Raw genomic sequence first — 25,578 nt, 5'->3', positions numbered from 1 at the left:
CCTTGGCAGCCAAGGATGTTACAGAGTTTAATTTCTTATGCTAGGATCAGGACCTCTGAAAGGTAAGGTGATAACTGATCATACCAGATGCTCCCAAATTGTAGCTGTTTCTGTAACTATGTAGCCCAACTTTTACAGTACTGTGCAAAGTGCTGTAAGATTATCTTCAGTTTCTGCCACATAACTCTGTAGAGTAGGCTATTACTATGTTTTACAAGTGCTGGGGCATGCAGAACTGCACTTGCAGCAGATAGTTCCGAGCCCCAAGAGTGAGAGACGAAGCAAGCTCCCTAAGCGTCTTTACTCAAGGTAGGACGCGCTTTAGCATCGCTCCTATCCGACTAATTTTGTTTGAACTGCGCATAATTTATTACTGCGCGGCTCATTCCGAAAAACGCCGACAGAGGGCGTTCTTCGCTGTGCCGATTTGCCGCTTCAAAACGATCGTCCGATCGCCGCCCGCAGGCAACGTAAAACTGCCACGAGACGCAAAAGAAGACGTTAGTTGCGGGACTAAAGTAAGTTGCGTAACCCCGAAGAGAACAAGTCATCTTTGCACATGCGCAAAATGGACAGTGGTGACTGCGCTCCCCCAGGCGAGAAAAGCAGTTTACGCCTGCGCACACAGGCTTGGCTCCTCCCTCGGAAGTGAGAAGGAAAGAGCCAACAGAAGGCACGGAAGGGAGATTGGAAGCTTCTCTTCCGTAGAGGACTTTTGGGTTGTGAGTGTCTGGGAACTATCAGTGGTAATTGCTGCTTGCATGTTTCGACCCAGGAGAAAAGTAGAGGTATGCCCGTAGCTTAGGCATTGCACAAAAGATTAGCAGCCGTACGTTGGTGGCACACATAGAAAGTCCTAGTTGGTCTGAAGGTAGAAGGAGGGCTTTTCTGCCTCTGAGTCCGGAGGAAGCGCTGATTTTGAGGAGCAGAGAGCAGCTCTCCGTAGCGCCGAATGTGTTTTGAATCGACTAGCCCAGTGTTTTTCAAACTTGACAACTTTAAGACGTGTGGACTTCAACTCCCAGAATTCCCCAACCAGCATGCTGGCCAGGAAATTCTGGGAGTTGAAGTCCACACGTCTTAAAGTTGCCAAGTTTGAAAAACACTGGGCTAGAGGAAGCAAAATGCACTGCTGGAGGGCAGCATATGGCCAGTCTTGGAAAGCTAAGCATAATCTGTTTGGGACTTGCATGGGAGGCACCAAGAGTCCCAGGATGGTAGAAGAGATTGGGAAGTCTGAAAAATGGAAGGCTGTGGAAAACACCTTTTCATTCGAATTGCTAAGACAAGTTCAGGAGCTTGTCCCAAGGGGAGCCTTAACGGTTTAGGGAGAGTAAAGCAGGCTTAACTTTGAGAACAGCCAGCTGCTACTAGAAAAATATTTTCTTGAGACTTCAGTAGACTGCAGTCTGTCCCATAATTAACAATGGGCTGTTCCTGATGTTTTGGCTGTTCCTATGAGTGTGCAACAAAAGTAGATGCCCATTTGTGAGAACTTAATGCTTTCAGGTTTTGAGTTTCCTACACTCTCTTCCAGGGAGGTATGAAGCCAGCCTGTATCTTTGACAGTCACAAAGTCTGTTCCTCAGAAGTGTTGTGTCTGTTATTTCAAACCTTTTCATCTGATGCCTCTCAAGTGAACATGCTTTTCAGCGGAGGCAGTTCATCCTGCTTACAATTTGAGTTCCACCAAAAGTTTCAGCTGACCAGTTATAACTAATTCAAAACAAATGTTATCACAGCAGTCGATATATGATTTCATCCTACTATCAGTGTAATAAAATGGAAGGAATCATCAGCAAAGGCCTTGGCAAGAGCAAATTTCAGTGAAGAATGTTAGCATTTATATTTTTTACTTTCAATGTTGTTTCTTTATTAGATTTATATCCTGCCTTTCATTCAGAAGCTCACGGCAGTGTACACGGCACTCCCTCATCCCATTTTTCCCTACAACAGCATCTGTGAGGTAGGTTGGATTGAGAAAGTCAGGTCCAAGTCATCTAATGAGCATCTGTGACTAAGTGTTGATTAGAACCTGGTCTCCCCAATGGCATTCAGTGCATTAACCACTATATCACACTACTCTCAAATGTTCAAATAAGTTCAGATTCAATTCAGAACTTAACCCCAACAATGTATTTTGCAGCCTGAGGGCTGCTTTAAAATCATAGAATTAATATTCACCTAAGACTTGAATAGAGGTATTATAATTCTCAAATCAGTCCTCAGTGATTTCACTGCTGACTTGAAAATGATCTTTGCTTCCACCATTCATACATTGATTCAGATACTGCCTTTGTCCTTTACTCACCTTTCTCTTAGGAACTCAACTCCATCCATTCAGTTTTTTTCTCAGACTTCTTCTTAGCCCATTCACTCATCCTTTATATATGTTTTGTGATTTGATCATCAGTCAAGTATATTACCAAACCACTTCAACATATTACTTTTGTACTGATTGCTCACTTTTGTATTCAGTCCACATTCTTTCATCATCATCTCTTTTATCACACTTTACCCCATTTCCACTGCATCCAACGTTTTGTTTTGCCTGACATATCCATCTCATTTCCATATAATGATTTATATACAGCCATTTTAACTCCCTTCAACATTTGTCTCTTGCAATAGACCACCTACTACCAACTACCTTTCTACCAGCATCTGCATATCTTAAAACCCTTCCATTTATTTTCTGATCTTTAGTATACATTCTATCACAGTACATGCATTCATTTACTTGTTCTAATTTTTCACCATTTACTTGTAAGTTGCAGTTGTTCACTCCACTTCTGCCAGCACCACCTTGGTTTTTGATACATTTTCAGGTCCGTATTCACTGCATTATACAATAACATTTACTGCAGATCATTCAGATCCTCAGCCTACAATGAGATTGTGTGCATGAAAAACTATGTTTGCATTAACATCATCTTAAAGATTTCTTAGATGTTTACCCATAGCGTATTAACAACCAAGGAGATACCACACATTCTTGCCTTAGGTGGTCAGTATTAAACTGTTTTCTGAGCATTCCATTGTTGTCATGCATGCTTGATGAATGTTGGAAGTAGACTATATCTGGTTCAAAATGAAAATCATTGGAACATCCAGTACCTCACCAGTAATTTAACAAACTGAGATCCATGGAAAATATATACATCTTTAGTTCTATTCCTTTCAGCTTCCTTGTGTAAAGTTGTATCATTTCTTGTTCTTTAAATTTAAAGTCACTACTGAAATGTTATCACCACTGACCTCTATTCACTTCTATCGCTAGGAGTTGGGCTTGCCTGAACCATGACTCCCCACACATCAGTCAAGATCTTCAAAAAAATTTTAATTTTGGAAATGATTGGAGTTCTGGGGGCATATGCTTTATATTACAAAATGGACTCAAGTGAAGGTAATAAATTGATGCATATTTACATCAAGTAACTTCATTGAGGTGTGCAGTATTCTGATATGAAATGGGAAAGATGCTTTGGATCTGGTGTGAATGCACTCACTGTATCTGTCAGTCATACCATAAGGAAGCCACACCTTTTCCTGGTTTTCTGTGGTATTGTGCAAGACCAAGAAAAAGTGTGGCTTCTTTAAGGTTCTGGTGATACAGTAAGTATGTCTATGATAGATCTAAAGTAGGAAAACACTTTTTCTGCACATCCTTGGATTGCTTATCAAATAAGAATCTGACTAGTTCATAAATGTTGTAATCCTTCCTCATAGGGGAGTAACTGGTCCATGTTTTTTGCACCTTCACTATCACTTGATTTGCTTGATTATGTGCCATCAAGTCAGTTTTGACTCTCAGCAACCACATAGATAGATCTTCTCCATGGTGATCTATCTATTTATTACCTGTTCTTTCAAGTCTCCCAACGGTGCATTCGTTGCCACTGTAACTGAGTCCATCTACCTTGCTGCTGGTTGTCCTCTTCTCTTTCCTTCCACCTTTCCCAGAATGCTATTATTTTTGAGGTGTGATGACCAGAGCTATACCCAGTACTTCAGATATGATCAGACTACAGACCTGAATTATGAGATTACTTATTGTTATGATAGTTTCCTCTTTTCCTAATGATTCCCAACATGGAATTTTGCTTTAATAGTTATTCATAAGGTGATGCTTTCATCAAGCTATTCATCACTATCTCAAAAATCCTCTAATGGATAATCAACACTAGTTTAGATCCTTCCAGTATGTATGTGATAGTACTGTTTTTCCTAAATGTCTATAACTCTACGCTTGCTTAGATGGAATTTTATGTATTTTAATGCTCATTGTTCCAGTATGGCGAGATTTTAAAACTTTTAATTATCCCATTTTGTTTTAATCAGATTTATCGGCATCAGCAAAGTTCTTCATTGCTAGTCCTTAAGCTCCTTTATGACCACATTAAAAACTACTAATCCCAGTGCAGATCTCTGAGAATCTCACTGTTTATATCTGTCCATTGAGACCTTTATTCTTACTCCTTCCATTGTTTAAATTAATGAAACATGAGAGTTTGTCTTACTTCATGATAGCTAAATTTCCCAAGAAACCTTTGGAGACTAACTTTGTCAAAAGTCTTTTGAAAATATAAGGAGACACTTCTGCTCTGTCACTTTTACAAACTACAGTTTCATATTCAGTGAATTCCAAAAGATTAGGACAATGTGAAAAAAGTATTACAACTACTGTAATTAAAGTCTCCTGTAATACTTTGTAACTAACAGAAATTCTTTTTCCCCAGATTTCAGACATAAAATGAAACGAAGATGGCCATCTATTCTGGAAGGTATGTTTGGCTAACAAGTGCTGCTAGTAATTATTTCCTTCCACGAAATAAACCATTTTTCAAATACAGTTGTTTGGCACAGATAACATTCTGGTATGGCTTCCCTCTCAAAATGAGAATTTTTTTTTACTCAAAATCATATCTTCTAAATTCCATCTTAAGCCAAGTTTAAGACATTTTCTTATTTTCACAGTTTATTACAAGAGTAATGAGTGGGCTGGTATTTATGGGATCAGAGAGACAGATGAAGAGAAATGGCTAACAAAAAAACCCTAGAAGTAAGTAGAAATAATTTGGTAGTAGTTAATAGCAAAAGAATTTACATTTATTTTTTGCTCTTGTATTTTTGTTTGTTTTTCAGTGGTTTGTGTCTGAACTTCTTTTTCTTTCTGATGATACTTTTTGCATCTCTATTGTGAATCCACTTGTCACGCTCTGCCTCCCACTTGAGCTGTTTGAAATCTAACAGAGGAAGACAGTGAACAAATTAGATAACTCAATGGAATAACTGCATTCTCTAAACCTGAATGCGAAGATTTCTATTTGGATGCAAATAATTTCTTAGGCAAGAGATTCCAAAGAACAAATAAAGCATGAATACTTTTGTTGCATCTTTTTTCATTTAAAAAAACACATGAAAAAGGCACATAAAAAGGGTCCACTTTTTCTTTTGTTTGTTTTTCAGTAGACAGGTCAATCCTATATGCACAGATATACTGTGTCTTTTCACAAGCAATGTACAAAATAAGCTCAGTATATTAAAAAACAGTAATACAGGTCTCACCAGTTATGCTCTGGAGCAATTGCTTTTTCATATGTGAAAAATGTTATGCAGTAAGATTTCTTATATTGTATCACTATATAGAAACACTACAGACTGAACATAGATTTGACCTTCTTATTCTGGAAGCTAGAGAAATCTAACCAAGGCTCCCACTGGAATAAGAAGCAGAGTGCAAATCCTTATCCATTTCTCATGTATGTTTCATCTAAGCACTGTTTCATCAGTGCTTCCAAAGAAGCATTTTATATGCTAAGATAAGTAAAATATAAGCTTAATAGAGAATCCAGGCATGAAAGGACTGGAAGTAGCAAGTTCATTAAAATTCCATTTAACATGATTAATGGAAGCCTCTCAACAGCCAAATGTTTAAAAGACTTTTCACAAAGATTACCTAGAAGAATATACTTGATGAGAGACACTGCCAAGGCGTTAACAATTACATTAAGTACTTCTATTCACTTTCCCTAGTCCTAATAAACACTGCGGGGACTAGTCCAGGCAATCGCCAGGCATCAACAATGACTCGAAGGCACACGCACAATAAACACAGGCTCACTGGATTCCCAGAATTTATCTTCATTAACATAATTGTTGCCTACAAAAGAGGCCTACTGGTTGTTTAAGCAGCATCTAAGGATTCTCAGGGTAGCCCCTCAACTCATCTTAGAAAAACTGCACAAGAAAGCATATAGGATAATGGCAAAAGAGGTCATTGATACCATGAGCACACGACATCCTTGGGCATTAGCAACTAGTTTTACAACACATTACAAGTATTACCATCCCTGAACAAGACTGCAGTCTGTCAGCTGAGTCCATAATGGCACTGGGGAACAGAATTTCCCCCCATATTATAGTGGTCTATGGTTGCTGGATAATGCACTAGGAGAGGCTTCATATGAACAAGAGTGTGTGAGTGCACACACGTACAGGCAATCATATATATGCATGTGTGGCCCACATTTCACTAGCCAGTAAATCAATTAGCCCTTGGAACAAAAAAATTACCTTATTGTGATCTTCCAAATAGTTGGTCATCTTAGAATATAATTCATGAACAACACATTTGAAGAGTACAGTTTAAATGTCTAAAATATTCTGTGCAGATGTACATAAAATACCACATAAAAATAAAAGTTTTAAAATTATATAACAAACCCAAATGCATAACAATGAGCTTTCAAATTTCAAGGAAACTGGTGTGTAAATGAAATGATGGTTCTCAATTGACTCTAAGCATTATACTTTGTTAGTTGGAATAACTTACTTTGTTTAAAACAAATCATAATATCAAACAAACCAGAAATAATGGCCCTGAGCAGTAAGAATTTTATATAAATCCTAGTTGAGGTAGAATGTCAAATATATTTCCTGATCCTGTAAAAGTTACTTACTTGCATTATCTTTGTTGGCCATTGCGTTCATTCCAATATTGTCAAATTTGGACCCAATATTTTCATCCAATAAGTGACCAAACTTTAAAAGAAATGCAATACAATTAGATCTTTGAATGCCTTCAAATCAAATACATTTTAATAAATACTAAAATTAATCCACCTACTTCTTCTGCAGCAGCAGTGACACCAGTATCTTTGAGTTTTCTCTTCCTTTTCTTTGATCCTTAAAAAAAAAAACATTCAGCAACTGTTTCTGCACAGTTTTGTACAAAGCAAGCATTAACTGTTGTTAGTATAACAAAGTAGTGGCCAAAGGAAGCTGGAGAGAACTACAGAATCTACACATCTGAACTGGACAAAAATACTGTATAACAAGCAGTTTTAAGTCTCTTAACTCTGCAACAAACAACCTCATTTACAGATCCTACCACTTTCCACTGGTTTGGAAGTAATAAATTTAACAATATACTATAAATTTCCATGTTTCTCCCTAACTGAAATTATTCTTACTTTTTAGAAAGTTGATATTACATCAGCCACTTCCCTTTCCTCTGATATGAATACTGGATTGATTGGTAAGCTGTTTAATAATGGAATCAGAAAAGTCTTAACAAATGAGTGGTTCAATGAAACTATCCTGCAGTGTAAAATCTCTTTGGAGTCACTTTCATTTAAAGAGTCCATAAATAAAATTAAATCCCTTATTACCATCCAATGTCACTAATATAAATCCCTGATGCTCTCTAAAACTACTTGTAATTGTGCAGTGGAAAGAATATAATTCTGGTAGCTTGTGCTAATCCCTTGGTATTTTGACAGAAACATGAACTTCTTATTTGTCAAGTCTTAAAAGTATTACCTTTACCTATATTACCTTTAATTGATCCAGCAAAATCCATTTCTTTTTTTCTTTTGCCATTCTTACTCCCAGGTGTGACTGCAGCTTCTTTATTTTCATCTGTTACCAAAAAGGAGAGCCAGTAAAACTTGTATTACATAATAACATTGAAGATTGCAGCATGAAATTTTTGTGTCCTTCACTTGGGAACAACTGAGTACTACAAACGTTGGAACAGCTCAAGTCTTATCTACAGAATAACTTTTAAAACTGAAAAAAATCTGTATAGTTCAACTGTTTTAGCAAGAGTGAACAATTTTAATACTATAGGAACTTTTTTTTACCTGGAGTGTTATCATCATCTGACACATCCATGAAAGTCCCTCCCTCTTCATCAATATCTTCTCCAAAGTCTTCATCCATACTACCCAGAGAGACTTCCTCATCATCAAGGTCATCAAAATTGTCTTCCTCAGAATCTTCTGATTCTGTTTCATCACTTGAGTTTCTCTTCTGCTTCTTTTTGACTTTTATATTACTAAAAATTTAGGAAAGAAACTTTAAATACAAGTCTGTCTATATACTTTACACACAATTTACACACTATGCACAATTCTTGCCTTCCTTTTTAAATTGGCCTTTGTGGATTTTGATACTTAGTGGAGAAGGAGAATATCTATCTTATTTATGATTGTGTTGTTTTATTTTGAGGTAGCCCAGCTGATGTTCTCTGAATATCTCCCAGTGTTTCTGACTAGAGCAGTATATAAATGTTGCTAATAAATACATATGTAAATTTATGAATACTAATCAAATTAGAATTTATCATCTATACTTAAGTTGATGGCACAATTAAGGAGTTTACTGGTAGTGATTCTTTACACTGTAAGAAATTCTGAAGAACCTCGGCTATTAATGCCACACTATAGTTTATATTAGACAAATTAGCCAATCTCTATGCAAAAGGATAGAGACAAAAATCTGCCATCAGAAATAGCAAAATCTGAAACCAATAGAGTGACATTTTAACACCCCAGAATGCTAGAACTCTGATCCCAAGCTGGAGTACTTGATAAAAGGAACCATAAAACCTGAAACGCATCAGAAATTTCAGTATCATTTATCTTGGCCTGAAGATGTACCAAATATTTTCAGTATATTACAATAGTTAGTTACTAACTCTAAAATTTCCATTTCATAAGTTGTTGTTCATCAATTTCCAAAGTAGACTGAATTATAGCCCCTCCCCCACATTTTCTCTCCCTCTAAACCAAAAAGTAAGATATCAACAACTGTGTATGTATAATCCTTCACAGGACTATGAATTTCATGTGAAAAGGAAGCTAATTCTTGATGGATACAAGATCTTTGATGACTTTGTTGCACATCAGAATGACATATACCACTACTTTAATTGCAACAATTATCTAAGATGCTTTGTTCTATGTCCCCAGATGCCCAACGTAACGTTGACTATATTTACTCCACCCCTTTTTCTCCATTTTCTACAAGTGTATGCATTTATAAAATCTCTCACATGGAAAGTTATCAGTTAAGCTGAAATGTAGTTGATCCACAAATCCATACAAAAAAATTGGTTGAGTCTTTAAGATGTGACAAACCCTGTTTTTTTTTCCTTTTACTTGGAATATGGTAGCATATATTAAAAATGTAATTATGATTTTATTTGTAAGCAGGGACAAGAGTGAGAAGGCAAGTTACATCTTAGTCCAGCAGTATCACAGCAAAAGTTAGGAGCACCAAAAAGTTTTCATTGGAAATTAGCTATAAATGTGCACAATTTTAGGCATACAGGATGTACTATAAATGTCCTTTGATTATGAATTTAGATGCAGATATTTTCACAAAGCTGCATAACAGTTAAATTTGATCTTCTAAACCTCTTTATATAATCCAAGAATACTAATCAGCTTTCCATCCCAAATCCCTGTTCTCCTGTAACACTAACATTTCATAGCATGTGAAACCTGAACCAATGGGAACAACACACACTGAAGCATCAGTGGCTCTCCCAGTTTCTGTCTTCTTTGCCAATAAGAAAGAAGTGGTATGCCAAACCATTCAGTAACGGAAGCGCTAAACTGGGAATATGTTGGGAGGGGGAGGGGGATGATACAAATCAAAATGATCCATTAAGTTTATTCTACTGTGTTTCTTTCCATTTATTTTTTTTCCATCTAATACAGTTGACACAGAGTGTTTACTTTGTAATGAATGCCACAAAGGTAAATGCTCTGTGTCAACTGTTTTTGCATATGCTCTTATTTCAAGCCCAATCACTTTATATAACTCACAGTATTTATAGATGAAAAGTAATTCTAATCCATATCAGATTATGGGAAAAAGAACTCCAAGAGGGTTTAGTTTATTCCCATACACACAGTATCAAAATCAAAATTAATCCTTTCTCATATGGAACAGAAGTACACTTTAAAATGTAGATATGGGACATTTACACTGCAAGATAGTACTTTTCTCCTCAACCTCAAGGACAAGCAGACTGAGGACATGAGAAGACATACTTGACACAGCAGAAGCCTACTATTAATTTAAAAAAACACACACACATTTTATCCTTTCTAAACTAAAACAATTCAAACACTGCAAAGGTTAAGAAAGGTTTTCTATACTACATCAGGTAGATCACATGGGTAAGTTCAGATCTCTTCTAAAATAAAGATCATTCTCAGAGGTGTCTTATTTTTGCTAAAACCAAAACCCTAGAAAATTACTAAAATTACTAAATTTAAATTTAAATTTTAAATTAAATTTAAAAATTAAATTTTAAACCCTGGAAAATTACTAAAAAGTTAAAGCAAGCATGCTCTGACATTATGTTTTGCATTATATTATATTATATATATTAATGTCAGTAATTTGGTTGATTGGTAATAATATATCAAGTGTGAAGAGCTATTCTGAATCCCATTTAGTGACATAATATTAAGTATTTTATTTCAGAAAAGCCCTGAGATCATGCACTATTTACTGTACAATCAGTTCATAGTGTTGGTTTAAACCAGTTATTTGTGTTACCTAGGATCTTTAGAATTCATATACAGAATTTTAAAAATAATCTTACCCAGCAAAATTAAGGTCACTCTCAACATCCTCAAAATAACTATCTTGCTCAAAGGAGTCTGAAAGAAAAAAGAAATTGGGTACAGAAGTATGTTATTGCAATGTCAATGTTAAAATATTTAACAATTTGAGATAGACATAGATATAGATATAGATATATATAGAGAGATTGAGATTTATTGTAGAGAGCCACAGAAGGAAAGGGGCAGCTAGCAAAACATGAATTAAACCCAACAAGGAAGAAAATGTTAGAAAGTAACTTAAAGTGACTCTGCCTTAAGTCTCTTTGGTATAAGAGGGAGGGAAGGGAAAGCACTGTCAGACTTTCGAGATTGATGTCAGCCAAACAATAGCTGCCACATTCAAAGGAAATAAAATGTACTATATATCATTTATGAATTATTAGCTACCTGAGAGGAGGAACTGAACAGTGTGCATAGCCTTACCTAATGCTCTTTCAAATTCATCATCATCCACATCTTCTACACTTTCATCATCTCTCGCAGGTCTCCTTTTCTCCTTCTCCAAGTCTAACTTTTTATAAAACCTGAGAATCAAAAGAATATTGTCCATGTCCAGATAAAACTAGTTAATTGAGATATGGCTAATCTGTTAAAGTAATACAAATATAGTTCAAGATTTTACTTTTATAAACACTAAGTAATATATTGCTTTAAAGTCATTACAGAAAGTCCTCAGGTTATGATGGCAATTGGGACCAGGACTGCCATCGCTAACCTATGCGATTGTAAAGTGTAACATCACACAACTGCATCACTTAGCAATAGTAATCCTGGGCAGTCCTGGTTGCCACTGTAAACCCAAGATGCGCGGGTCATTAAGTGGGAAAAGGCAGGAGTCCTAGGTACGGAGCACGGGGGTGCTGTGGGGGGGTGGGGAGCCCCTGGGAGGGCCAGTGCAGGCCACCCAGGAGGCCGGGGAAGGCCTTGAAGGCCAGCACAGGTGACACGTAAGTCAGGAGAGGGCCAGCACAGGCTGTGGGTGGGAGAAAAACAGCGCGACTTACCATCTTCCCTGCCAGCTTCCCCATTGACTTTGCTTGTGAGAAGGCAGCATGGAAGATTACAAATGGCAATCATGTGACCAGGGCTCCCTATGATGTCATAATCACTCCCTGAGCACCCAGATCGCAATCACATGACCGTGGGGTTGCTGCAATGGCCAGAACTTTGAGGACCAGTCATCCGTCCATTTTTTCAGCATTACTGTAACTTTGAACCATCACTGAATGAATGGACGTAAGCTGAGGACTACCTGTAGTTTTTATTTGAAACAGAATTGATATCACTTATAAGAAAAGCAAATTGTTGCATCATACATTTAATTAGACTCCATAATACTCCATTTATTATTTGCTAATATGAAAAGCCTTTTGTAGGCCAGTTGTGATGGGATTTCTTCCAATAATTAACAGAAAGCTATGCTGTCATATGCTGCTTTGAGATAAAAAGAAAATCCTTTCAACATTCCATAATAATACACTATGATAAACACATAAAATTATTTTGATCTGTTACTGTTTTATTATGAATTGACTATTGATTATGTGCCATCAAATCAGTGTCGACACTCAGACAGATTTTCTCCATGACGATCTATCCCTAACCTGGTCCATCTGGTCTTCCAACAGTGCACCCATTGCCACTGTAAATGAGTCCCTCCATCTTGCTGCTGGTCATTCTCTTCTCTTTTCTTCCACCATTCCCAGCAATAAAGCTTTCCTCAGAGAGCTAGGTGTTCACACAATGTGTCCAAAGTAAGATAATTTGAGCCTGGTCATTTCTGCCTCAAATGAGAACTCCAAATTGATTTGTTCACTGATCCATTTGTTTCTTTTCTTGGCTGTCCGTGGTATTCTCAGGAGTCTTTCCCAACATTCAAAAGATTCATTCAAAAGTGTCAATATTCTTCTTATCCTGCTTCTTCAAAGTCCAACTTTATAGAGTGTCACAGAAAACACCATTGCTTGCGCTATTTTGATCTCTGTAGGTATAGATTCATCACAGTATCTGAATATCTTTTCCAAGGCCTTCACAGCTACTCTACAAAGAGCCAGTCTGTGACATATTTCTTTACTGTTTTTTCCTTTACTGTTGATGGTTGATCCTAAAAGGCAGAATCTACCACGTCAATATCTTCATTGTCAATTCTAAGGCAGGCTGTTGTACTTCTTATCATTAGTTTGATCTTCTTTATATTTAATTTAATATTTAATTTTAGTCCCATTTTTCACTGTGTTCCTTCACTTTTATTACTAGACCTTGCAGGTCCTTTACATTTTCAGCTATTAGAATAGTGTCATCAGCATAGCACAGGATCATGAATTATAAATTTCAAAACATTCGTTTCCCTTTATTTACTGTTCTGTTTACCTTTCCTACTGTCTTGTGTACTGTTAGTTCCTTAATATTCATTTTGACTGATATAAGTGCTCCAACAGGCTTCACTTTGCTAGAAGTCCCAGTGGAAGTCCACGGATGCAGATGCAAATAGCCAGGCAAGTTTTCCAGACAACATAGCTGATTTAATGCTTCAGGGAGGATGATGTAACACCCATGTTGAAGTGACCCTTTTGAATGCATTGCACAGCCACATTTCCCAGGATGCTACCAAAGCAAGGTTTGTTGTGAGGGTTTGGATCTCTCTCTATTTCTAAATTTTCTAGCCACATCTTGTTTGCAGGCAGAATATTAATCAGGGCTGAAAAATCAGAAGCACGATTTCCCACCACAGCTAGTGAAGCTTTAGGTTGATCAAACAGAGACAATCTAAGCCAAGATGGCATGATTGAGCCTGACCCTACTAGTTCTGTATGGTGTATGGACCTTCCTAAGGACTACTGTCCACACTATTGCATTTTATCGTGTACCCTTTCTCCTTTATAGTTTTTAAAAACCCTTGACATTAGCTACTTATTTTTTTCCCTCCTGACAATCACCTACCTATTCTAAACAATTGTATTAATTGTGAGATTTGCACAAGCGCTGCTATAATAAAAACCGTAAAGCATGCACCTGCAAGAAAAAACCTGCCGCACACCCAATGAAGAGCAAAAGTAAAAACAACCAGTACACCAAAGTATAATTTTAAAAAAGATGTAATTACCTGTGGAAAAATACTTCATCTACTGGGATTCTGCTTTCATCTTGTGAAAGGAATTCTTTACTATTCACTAGAAATAAAAATATCAAATATGATATATATCATATAGATTGTTCATAACACTGATTAAAACTGGTAGTTCTATATAAAAACAGATTCATGTAATCACCAGAAATCTATAGAAGTCTATGTGCAGGTTAAAATCCTTAATTAATGTGAGGCTGAGAAGAAGCAACAACTCTGGAACTTGGGACACTTAAGCCCAGATGCTTAAGTATCCTCCCTGCATGTTTCCTACTTCCTATCCTAGATTTGTTGAATAAAAGATGTAAATACAATTCTTTCTTTCTGTTTGGATCCCAAAGCAGAACACAATTTGCAATTACCAATACAATTTTAACATGTTTTAAATAATTATTAATTTGATTTGAAAGCTTTAACAAAAAGAAGTGTTACAACATGGAGAATTCAATTCATGAGACCCATTGGAGGTTGCATCCATCTAGTGTTCCTCTGCTGTTGGAGGGACTCAATGATGAAATAGAGGCTTCCCAGCAAAACCAAGAAAGTGATGATTTATTGTAGTTTCTTTCCCCTCTTACAATCCTCCACAAATCTACTGCAGAGGCTTACAGAATCCTTGGCACAACAAGGGGGAAAGAGGAGGGAAGAGAGACAAAGCTAAAATCTGCTTCCCTGTTATTCAGTTAGAGGCCTTCACTCAAAGAAAGCACATTCATTCCATGGGCAAAGTAACCTCAATTGGATATGATCCTGGATCTCCATTACAAATTATAAAAATAGTCCAAAAATTTATCACAGTGCACAAGAAATTTAAAAAAAAAAACCCTTACCACCAAATAGGTATGCTATTTTGGAGGAATATTCTCAATTTAGCAATATTTTAAAGCTGAAGGAGAGAGAGTGGGCAGATTTACAAGTATATATTCATATCTGGCATTTAGCAGCACAATAAAAACTCTGCAAGCAAATTATCTTGAAGCTTTCACAAATTAGCATACTGGGTTCCATACTCCCCTCCCTATATTTTAAACCTCTTCTTTTAAAAATATCCCACAAAATAAATTTTAGATGACAATGAAAAACACATTTTCTGGAGCAACGCTGCCAATTCTTACAATCAAATAGGAAATAATTCCCTTCTTAAAGAGCTAAAACTCACTTATAATTCCATACAAAGTTGAACTTCTAACAGGATGTCTTTTCTGGCAGTTCACAGAAAGAATAACAAATCAGAGTAAGTGGTTGATGACTGAAGGCACAAACAGAAATAATTTGATGATCTAAACAGTTATGTGTGCCCCTAGGATGGCACACGTTACACCTCTGCTCCATAAGCTGCATTGGCTTCCAGTTTTCTTCCAGGCACAACTGAAAGTGCTAGCTTCGATTTTTAAACCCCTACAAGGTTATTTGAGGGACTGCTTCTTCCCATCTGCCCGTCCCATCAGGTTCAGGAGGAGGGATATGCTGCAGATCCCATCTGGCAGGACCCAGAAGACATGCCTTTTCTGCTGTGGCTACTGCTCTCTGGAACATCATTCCCTCCGAGGTGAAGTTGACCCCATTCCTGTTAGCCTTCCCAAAATCCCTTAAAACATTGTTTTTCCAGCAACCATGGGGATCCTGTAGGGAGCCTGTGAGTGGTTGTATGACATCAGGTTATTGTTATTCTCCTGTGATCTTGGCTTTTTCATGTTTTATTTTGATTTGTTTAATGTTTTAAGATTGGCTATGTTGTTTTAATTGTTGCTGTTTATACACCACCCAGTCATATTATGTGAGCTGGGTGGCTGTATAAATTTGCTAAATAAATAAATAAACAATGGATTGCTTCTGGCAGGGCAGGGAATAGTGGGGTGAGGGCTTATGACAGGTGAGTTGCTCTAATGGACATGAGATGATGTTTCAAGGTGAAAGGTGGGTTTTTCTCTTTGGCCCTCAAAGAGGGCCAAAACCAGGTTCAGCATTATGCAGACACTAAGAATCTTTGTGCCTAATTAAAATACCTGGACGTAGGCATATCTACTTTGTAAGTGGAAATATATAAAAAGGCAGAAATGTTAAGCAGTGGAGGGGAGGTTTTTGGACATTGCTGGAGTTGTATGGCATGGATTGGAGATACTGTATTGAAGAACAGATGGAGGAGGAATCTGCAGCTATAGACCTAGCAGAAACAAACAGAGATAGAGCTGCTGAGTGAACTGGCTAGTGGAAAAAACTGCTGCTTTTGAAAGGCAGAATAGACATCAGTGAGGATGGTGCTGGTATCAGAGAAGCTTGGGAAAAAGTTATTTTTCCTTTCTTCCATTCACCACCCTAAACTAAAAGTGAGCCCCAAGTACTGAAAGAAGATGCATGAGTCAGGGAGGGCAGGAGGTAATTAGATGACATTAATATAAAAAAGGTCCATTTGGAATTGTCTGAATAGAACTGTATATGTGTGGTTTGTTAAACTAAGACCACTATCTATATTGGAAGTACAGACTAATTAACTACCTAAAAGTACTGCAACAATAAACATCACTGTAATTTAGAGAACTCTGTGTGTCTGAAAAGTTCCTGTTCCTTTTCCCACTCTCAACAGGGCTTTTAACAAAACCTGCCTCCTCCTCAAGCTATTTGCCCAATGGAGAAAACATAATAATTAACAAATATAATACATGAATGCTTTCTCAAACAAGGTAAATAGCAGCCAGAGAAGATATTGAGAAAAAAGAAAAGGGAAAGGGAGAACTCCACTCTAGTGTCATGCAATCTAACTTGCTTTTCTCCTCAATCCCCCACCCAAACCATTTTTTTTTTTTGTGCTAAATTTTAAGAATGTGTAAGATCCACAATAAAGGTTTTCAAAGTTAGCTCCTATCTGTGCTTAGTTCACTTCTATTCAGCAAATGAAAGTGCCCTAGAAAAATGACAGAAACATGCATGAATACTGAATCTGACAGAAAGAAAGCAAGGTTTTAAAAGGCTATTTAATTCAAAGCAAGCAGAAAAAAGTATAATTTCTGCATTTTTAGATCTTTTTCCCCATATTTAAAAAAAAAAAATCCAGTGTCTCAATGCTACTGGAAATGTCATACTTATAGAATTTCAAGGCAAGTAAAAAAAAACTTCCTCTGAAACAAAATGATACAGGTATACCTGTGAGTATATTATACATGAATTTTTAGGGGAAATGGGGGGTGGGGAGACAAATCTTCCCTATTCCTCCTCTTGTCCCCAATTCTAATAACTACTCTTAATGCATGAGAATGAAGCTAGACAAAAGGTATCAGTTCTTAGAATTAGACATACAATATCTCAACTATTCTCCTAACCCAGACTAACTGCCAATCTGAAATTTTATCCAAAGCTAAACACCAATACATAGTATGAAAACAAATACATTCATTATATAATTTATTCAAGAAAGTTTAAATAACTTTCCTTGTTTAAGCCATTTAGGCAGAAAAAATGTGACTATGTGGTATCTTAGGAAAAATGTCATAAAAATCACTATTTTTAATTATATCAGGAAGCTGAGTATCTCATTGTCTAGTACTACATTTTCATTCATGAAAATCTCTTTGATCCAATGGAAGCATCTAGGAATGGAAGAGCTAAATGTGGTGAACACTAATTACCCCCTTTATCCCTAAGACCCTTGAATTCTACCCAGCCCAAATTTGCTTTAGAGGATTGAGGAAAACTCCAGAAAAATGTGGCCAGTAGTTTGGGAGCTGCAGGAGAAATGGGAGAAAACTGCCCTTACATAATAGGCATTTCTATTCATAGGATCCTCTGTTGGATTCAGAAGACTCCAGTGAATGATATTCAATGGACTCAACATGTTCTGTGGCTTCTACTGAAATTGATGGAAGTTACAACGGTCTTATAATAAAGATAGGAAACTACTAGTGATAATCTTTAGAATGCAAGTTATTTTACCTGCCAAGTTTCTCACATCATTCATGGACTGTTTCTTCTTTGGCTGCATTACCACACTACTGGTGTTCTCTGCATAAATAAGTTAAGAGGTGAAACAAACTTATAATAGTTGCTCATGTTAACCTTAATCTATGATGCTTTACTAAACTGAAGGCTTCATACCTTTGCCTTTGTGAGCTTTGGGATTTCTATAAACAAAACGATCCAAAAATCTCATTAATGTGAAATCCTGTAGAGGGTCACCTGGATATTCAATGTAATTACCCTAAAACAGAGAAAAAATCACATTTACAGTTAGCACCAAGAAATATGTGAGTGGAAATAACAGAAGAGGCATATCTGTTTAAATTGACCTATTAACAGGAAGAATTGACAGGAGATGAAATTGATTATCTAAATTGTGGGGGAAAAGTTGACATTCTGTATCTGGACCAAAAACAGTACTTCCAGTCTATTAAAGAACAAGTAAGATAGTAGGGACCCTTCCTATTCTACTAAGTAGACCAGTAAGTGCCAAACAAATACAGTCATCCCATTTATCTACCAATATTGTTGAAACGAAGATCAAATATACGCATGTTGAAATATGCTGAAAAAGTCAAAGATTTCAATGGGGTGTACTTACTTTTCCACATGACTGCAGACAAGAAATGTACAGATGGTAGGACTAAAGAAGAAACAGGCAGAACTATGTCTATTTTTTAATATAGTCAAGTGGCAACATGACCACCTTAAGCTAGACTGGTAGGAGGGAAATGCAATGGCAAATTACGCCCCCATTCACTTTTTGCTTCCGTTCCATGTTTTGGGATAGGAAGCCTTCCTCTACAATTCAAGGTCAAAACAGTAAAGGACAAAAAAAAAAAAGAAATTCAACTAACCTCTAGAATTCTTTTTGCAAAAAGAGCCACAGATGGATGGAAGTGTTCTGAAAGCTAGAAAGACCAAAATTACAAGTTCAATATTTTAAGATGGTTAAATCTCTACAATTGTTAAAAATACAAAGAATTATTTCAGTCAAGAGAGAAAAATAATTATACAGTACAAACATTCTTTATCATAATTTCTTCTGTTTAATACATTTTTAATACAAAAGACCTACAGTTACTCAAACCTATTATATCTAAAGCCAAATGAAATACAGGAAAAGACAACCAACATATCCAGGAGAAAGATTAAAGCAAAGTACAAAGTCACATGGATCCTTGCTTTCTAAGCAAAAGAACTTAAGCCATTGACACAAAAGGCATCAAACAGAGAACATTCAAAATTTCAGAGAAGTCCCATAGCTGCAGGAGATCCTAAGAAAAGTTGCAAGCCAGCCTTTAAAGAGAAATCACTTTTCCTTAAAAATTATATAATGGAATGACACCTCATCTGAGGATCACTAAAACTCATTAACTATGAAAAAGATGTTTCTGCAAGGGTTTCAGTTCCTTTTCTAATACCACATCTGAATTCTATTCATCTTGTGCCCATAAAAATCTAAACAGTACCTTCCTGAGTTCCCAAAAAATTATATTGTTTGCTATGCAGAAATATCTAATGGAATAATTCTCCTCACTGGTCTAAAGATAGGAAATCATATTTTATTTATTATTTCATTTAATTTTACATTTCTACTTTGTCTATCCTCAGAGAGCTAAAAACAGAGTACTCCTCATTTTATCTTCACAACCTCCCTGTGAGGAAGGTCAGGCTAAGAAACCATGACTTACCCAAAGATATCCATAATAAAGAGGGATTTGATTCTGTGTACTTTTGGCTCCAACCCTCACTTTTACTTTGTGCCCTGCCTGGAAAAGCAGCATGAGGTTTGGCTAATGATGTCATCAGCAGGTGGAACAGAGTGGGAAGTATAAAATGGCTGAAGCAGCATAAAAGAATTCCTAATACATAAATAAATATAACTGTACAATACCAAGATTACATTAGGCAGATTTCTCCTCCAATTCTTCACTACTTGAAAATCTAAATAATTGTACCTTCTTCAGTTCCCAAAAGCTTGTTCTATCAGCTTCACAGTATGAAGGGTTCCGAGATAATGGGTCATAGCTACCCGTGCTTTTGCCACCTGTTAAAGAAGAAATGTTTTATTACATTCCAATGTAAATTAACAGAAACACCTAGTTAACAGGACAAAGCAGGAAACAGACTTCTTTGCAATAAACATCACCAAGTTACTACAAAATCTTTGTCATTCTGCTTTAATTTTACAACCTGGACCTGAAATCCATGTGGTTTAGATGGCAAAAGACAGTGAAGAGCAGCATGGCGAGCCAAATGGCTATTACTCCAAGTACAGCTTCTGATGATGCAACAGTAGAAAGGGAACGACAAGGTATCTAAAATGAAGCAGGAACCCAAGTGATCACGGAAATAAGAATTCTTAGGTTGGGCTTGGAAGAATTTGACTCATATGGCCTGACAAAAGTCCTACTATTTCAGCTACCATTCAGTAAAAATTAATCTTGTTAAAAAAAATTCTTGGGAAAATGAATGCCTTACGGCTTATCCACTTTAGTACACACATCCTTCTGCTGACTCTTTTAACCTCTTTCATGTAGTAAAGCCAGCTCTGAGCAATGACCCTGAAATTAAAATCTGCAAATTTTAAAGCAGTCTGCCAAAACTTTAAACCCTATTAGTGATTGTTAGACAAACAGATTTTCAAAATATTTTACCTGCTAGATTCTGCTGATGTACCCATGATGCCCCTGAAGCCTGGTTATGGGGTTTTGTAGACTGTCCTACAGTTTCATTTTTTATCTGTTTGTCTGCATCTACAAGGTTTTCTTCCTGTTCTTCAAGATCATGAAAATGTTCCTCATCATCTGATTCCTATGGAATGAATCAGTTTTAAGCAGAAGAGCCAGTACAGAAATCAAAATAGCTCTTAAAAGATAAGCAAGCAGATACAGTTTGAGATAGTAACCTCAAAAATCATAGAAATAGTTTGAGGACAGCTCATAAAAGTAGATACAAAGTTGCTCCAAAACAGCAAATAATAGTTTGAAGGGTAAAGTGCGAAAGCAAAAGCAGAGAAGTTGGAAGCACCTCAGTGAATTTGTATTTCATTACATTTTTATAGTCTTACCTCCAATCTTAAACCCAGTGGTCATTATTGTTAAACAGATATGTGTAAGATTACATAGTTAAATAGCTACATCTTCAGAGTTATAGCCTTGGCTTTGAAATCCCAAAATTATTTTTGTTATGGTATTTATTTTAAACTAGTGTTCCACAAAATTATATACAGGGTTTTAAAACCAGTGCAATAGCATAATGTCTAACAAAACATAATGGAAGCCCAAGTATCAACAAGGAGAATGAAAATGGTCCTTTTTTTCCTTAAACATAATTATTCCTGCTAATTAAAATGTAAATATTCCATTTTTGTGATGATTTAATTGGCCCTAGCACAATTATAGATTTTAAAACTGATTGTGTATAACATACCATTTCTTTGACATAACAACCTTTAAGTCATAACCTTTATTTGAAAGAGATGTTTTTGCAGGAGAGATTAAAGTCAGGCTTTGACCTTGCCAACTGTATGGACAAGTCCATGCAGTTTTCTAGGGAGCATTTTGGAAGTGGTTTGCTGTGCTTTCTTCCTAGGGCTGAGAGAAAGTGACTGGCCCAAGGCTACCCAACTGACTTTGATGCCTAAGGCAGATCTCACTGCTCCTAATCCAACACCTTAACTACTAGATCAAACTGATTCTCAAAAGATAGTTCACAAATACTTAAAAATTACTCTGCAATAACTTCATTCAGAAATTAAGTATATGATATCCAACACTAGAGGCCTGACACTAACTTTGTTCTTGAAAATAAAGCATAGATTGTAAATTACAGTGCCCATCATTTTTCAATTGTTACCACTCAGTGGGAAAGATACTATTCATTGTACACCTAACTAGTGACTTTTTAATTATACACAATACAGCACTGATATAAGCCATTCATCTCGACTAAAGGATCATTTGTAAAACAAGCGCGTTAAAAGCAATCTCAGTGTTTTTTTTTAATGAAGTCAGTAGATAAGGTAAGCTAAGAAAAATCATGTAACAGGAACATATCATACCACATGATCCTGCAGCTGTACCCATAAACCTGGTTTTATTTTCAGAAGTTCTGACACAAGGTATAGGGCCCCACAGGCAAATGGTGGCATTTGTCCACAGGTGACTTGAAGTAATCGTTTCACAAAAGCTTTCACTCGTCGCAATACTGTATCAGCCTTCAAAGATTTGTAGACAAGGTTGAGAAACATGGATGGTTTGGCACATAATGCTACTCCGGGATCTAGCAATTTCCTGAAAAGAATATTCACATTAGATCATCTGCAGGGTTATTCTCTCATGTAAGCAAGCCATCCCCACTCCCTCTCTTGCTTGAGGAGAGCACCTAAAGAGGGTTTTACAGATGTTTACTATACTACACAGTATTTGTTTAAAGGGGTCAATTATTTTCAATGAGTAACATTCCAGCAGAGGGTTACCAGGTTTATGAACAGGCAAAAGAGGACATGGACAATTGGACAAATGGGAGGAAAAGGAGGACACACTAACTGTTTAACTTGCTTGGCATTTACCACAAAAATTACAGTAAAAAACTGCAAAAAAAATGTATTTAGGCCTACATGTATATGAAATTACTTTTCCCAGTATCAGAAAGACTGATTTTTCAATCACAATATTTTTCTAATATTTTTTTTCTTTTTCATTACTATATTATTTTTTTTTCTATTTTTCTATTTTTTTTTCTGCACTTTTTTCTTTTTACTCTTTTATTTTTTTAGTTTGTATTATTTTTATCTTTGTAACTGTAATTTTTAACAAAGTTATTATTTAAAAAAGCATTAAAAACGAAGTACTTTACATACTCATGAACTCTCCAAAAATGGCAGGTTATCCATTGTCATTAGTAAATACGAGTAGTTAGTTCGTACAGAGAGGTGACTGAAGTGCAATGTGCATAATATAATTTAAAGATATAAAATTTAAAATATAAAGCAACAATTATTATTTGAGAAAACAGCATCTGACAGATAAATCAAAATAGGTACGGCACTTACTTATATAAGGCTATGTAATATCGGTCAGAGACCGTTTGATTAGAATCCATCACCTGAAATAGCAACATCAAGGCCTGGATACTAGTATTGAAGTTCACAATGTGCAAAACCTTAAACAAAGTATCCATCTGGTCTTTTATTTTTTCACTGCTAGTCTGAGCATAAGGATATGCTCGATTCACTCCGGTTAGTAGAGCACTAAGCATTTTGGACCCAACATCCTTCTTCTTGATGCAAGATTGGAAAAAACAAAAGTAGAGTGTTGTAAGTTTATTAGCCAGCTCACTTTCTTCATGGCTAAGAACTATCTGGTTCAAAAAGCAAACTGCATAGTATTGTGCTTTGGGGCTAATGTTCGATCTGTAGAGAAGCCTCTCAACTTCATTACACACTACTCCTTTCATATTGGGATGCTTATGAAGCAAAGTCTCAAGAAGATAAGATGCTTTGGTGGCTACTTTGTTCTGAGGATCTCCCAGTTTATTGACCAACTGAACAAGGAAAGCCTTTTCTTGCTCTGCCTTATTACAGAGCAGTTCGTGGGCTGCGGATAGTGCACGACCCTTTGTTGCTACCAAGGGATCATGAGTCAGTGATTCTAACACTTGCACAAACTCAGCTATCCAGTGTTTCAGATGATGCTCAAAATACCACAATATTAGACGCCTGTCTCTTGAATCCCTGTTGCCACTTGAAAGCTTTTCCAGATTGTCAAAAGGATGTTGAGAGAAAGTATGCAGTTTTCGATTATCTGGTAAGAGATGAGTCATGAGAAGTTCTTTGAAAGTATCCAGAGCCATTAAGCTCTGCCTTCTGCTGCCTTTCTTTTTGATCAGATTGACCAGGATCTCTATAAACTGAAGTGAGTGAACAGGAGCATCTTGGATAAGAAGAGTCATGGCAGCCATTCTGTCAGCAAGTGTTCCTGATGACACCACTGTCTTCATCCATGCAGAAGATGATCCTTTCTGGAAATTTCTGTTGTTTTTGTAGAGGTCTGCCTCCTGTTCATAAAGTTTTTGGGCCAAGGCTTTATATCCGGATACAAGAGATTGATTTTGAGTTTCAACAGAAAATTCATTAGTATACTCTAGGTCATACCATTTTCCCCCTGGTTTTATCATCAACGCCTGTCGTTCATAAAACTGAAAAGCTTCTTCTTCCTTTGCTTTCTTTGTTCCCAGCCGCAATGCACTGTTTTCATTGCTAATGGGGATTGGCTTTTTCATCTTATCTTTGGCAGTATTCAACTGTGTGCTTCCTTTGTTTCCTTTCTTTTCCTTTTCTTTTTTTCCTACTGTAGTTATGTTTACTTTCTTTTGGTTGACATTTTCATTTGGGGGAGATTTTTCCTCTGGTTCTATTGCTGCTTCCTTCTCTTCTTCTTCTTCCAGGAACCTCTTTGAATATTTGCTCACACCTAGCGAATTGATAAATGCCTCCAATTCACCTTGGTTTAAATCATCAATTGCTCCTTTTTTGCCACCATCTACAAGATCTTCTGATTCATTCAAAGTAGCAAGCATGATATAATCTTGCTGTACAAAATAAAATCAAGAAACTATATTAATGTCTTTAATTAACAGTTGATAGGTGATAAGCAGTCAAATCACACAGAGAGATTACAAGATATATTGCAAGTATCCCAAAACAAAGAAAACTAGTAAATTTCTTGAAGTCGGAACAGAGGATTAATCAACTTTTCTGTATCTAATAAAAATTCAAAAGACTGGCAGAAAGACAATGCTTTGCTTTCACGTTGTTAGGATTTTAATCAGAATTAACAGTCACAAGTATGCCAAGAAAAAACAGTTATATCTTGCATTTTTTAAAAAAAAGCATTAACACCTCAGCCAAAGGTGTCCTGAGCCTTCTGTCACCAGAAAGGGCAGAAAGAAGAGACACAGGTAATCTGCTCCCATGTTGTTCAATCCAAAACCACTGCAACTATACTTCAAATTTTTGCAAACATCATTATCTGTCATAGCTTATCATTTAAATGCACTTCGGTGCTAGAGTTACCCTGCATTTAGTAAAATCGTACTTGCTATCTGGTTTAGCAGTGCATTCTGAGTGGCCAACCAGGTGCTGATGAAAAATGCCACAACTAACTCGGAATGTAGGGAGTTGTCTCAACACATCTAGAGGCCAGCAATCTGAGAAATGTCCAGGTGTAAAGGACTTCATCTTAATCAGACATGTCACAGGGAGAAAATACAGTAGCTAACCAATCCTTAGGATAAATACGAAGAAACCCCACGACACTAATTAAATGCTCTGCCAAGGATTTCAGCTCCCTTCTCAACACGTGCTCTCACAATACTCCGGTCCCTGTAGCCTCAATGACTGTCTCTTACTTTAGTCCCACCGAGGCGCAGCACCTCCTCCAGCGTAAATTCACTTCCATCGTCAGCCGCATCTTCACTATCTATCTCCTCACACTCCCTAAGTTCCGGCTCCGCCATCTTCCCGGCCAGACCACTCATGCATCGCGGTCCTTCTCACTTCCGGGAAAC

The 25,578-nt window shown here is 36.6% G+C and overlaps 2 protein-coding genes across 8 annotated transcripts; one reads left to right on the top strand and one right to left on the bottom strand.

The window, feature by feature from the left end:
• Positions 1-584: 584 nt before the first annotated feature.
• CEBPZOS (CEBPZ opposite strand) lies at positions 585-17,931 on the top strand. 6 transcript variants are annotated; one of them, XR_015796740.1, is made up of 7 exons: positions 632-788; positions 1,880-1,966; positions 3,281-3,406; positions 4,740-4,784; positions 4,978-5,062; positions 7,483-7,540; positions 7,897-8,118. XR_015796740.1 is itself a non-coding variant. In XM_088144495.1 (6 exons), the coding sequence occupies exons 3-5, from the start codon at positions 3,301-3,303 to the stop codon at positions 5,058-5,060; spliced, it is 234 nt and encodes a 77-aa protein (XP_088000621.1). In that variant the 5' UTR covers positions 585-722; positions 1,880-1,966; positions 3,281-3,300; the 3' UTR covers positions 5,061-5,062; positions 5,146-5,389. The 6 variants fall into 6 exon arrangements, 5 of the variants coding, with proteins under 5 accessions (XP_088000621.1, XP_088000638.1, XP_088000627.1 ...); XM_088144495.1 differs by lacking the exons at positions 7,483-7,540; positions 7,897-8,118 and adding an exon at positions 5,146-5,389 and having other exon boundaries at positions 585-722; XM_088144512.1 differs by lacking the exons at positions 7,483-7,540; positions 7,897-8,118 and adding an exon at positions 5,146-5,389 and having other exon boundaries at positions 625-719.
• Positions 5,083-25,576, bottom strand: CEBPZ (CCAAT enhancer binding protein zeta). 2 transcript variants are annotated; one of them, XM_088144438.1, is made up of 16 exons: positions 25,420-25,576; positions 23,063-24,600; positions 22,070-22,301; positions 20,664-20,820; positions 19,965-20,053; positions 18,861-18,914; positions 18,142-18,244; positions 17,980-18,048; positions 14,032-14,098; positions 11,352-11,452; positions 10,907-10,964; positions 8,148-8,341; positions 7,831-7,923; positions 7,130-7,188; positions 6,963-7,044; positions 5,083-5,246 (listed from the first exon to the last, which is right to left on the bottom strand). In XM_088144438.1, exons 1-16 carry the CDS (start codon positions 25,546-25,548, stop codon positions 5,110-5,112), a joined length of 3,162 nt encoding a protein of 1,053 aa, XP_088000564.1. In that variant the 5' UTR covers positions 25,549-25,576; the 3' UTR covers positions 5,083-5,109. The 2 variants fall into 2 exon arrangements, with proteins under 2 accessions (XP_088000564.1, XP_088000567.1); XM_088144441.1 differs by having other exon boundaries at positions 7,840-7,923.
• Between the last annotated feature and the right edge of the window lie 2 nt (positions 25,577-25,578).

The sequence above is a fragment of the Python bivittatus genome, unplaced genomic scaffold, assembly GCF_059951505.1.
Source record: "Python bivittatus isolate LINGU-HERP-01145 unplaced genomic scaffold, Pbiv_v1 ctg000020_np1212, whole genome shotgun sequence".
Classification (NCBI taxonomy): Eukaryota; Metazoa; Chordata; class Lepidosauria; order Squamata; family Pythonidae; genus Python; species Python bivittatus.
Note: the sequence above shows the minus strand (reverse complement) of the source record. Positions and strands in the feature narration are given on the sequence as shown.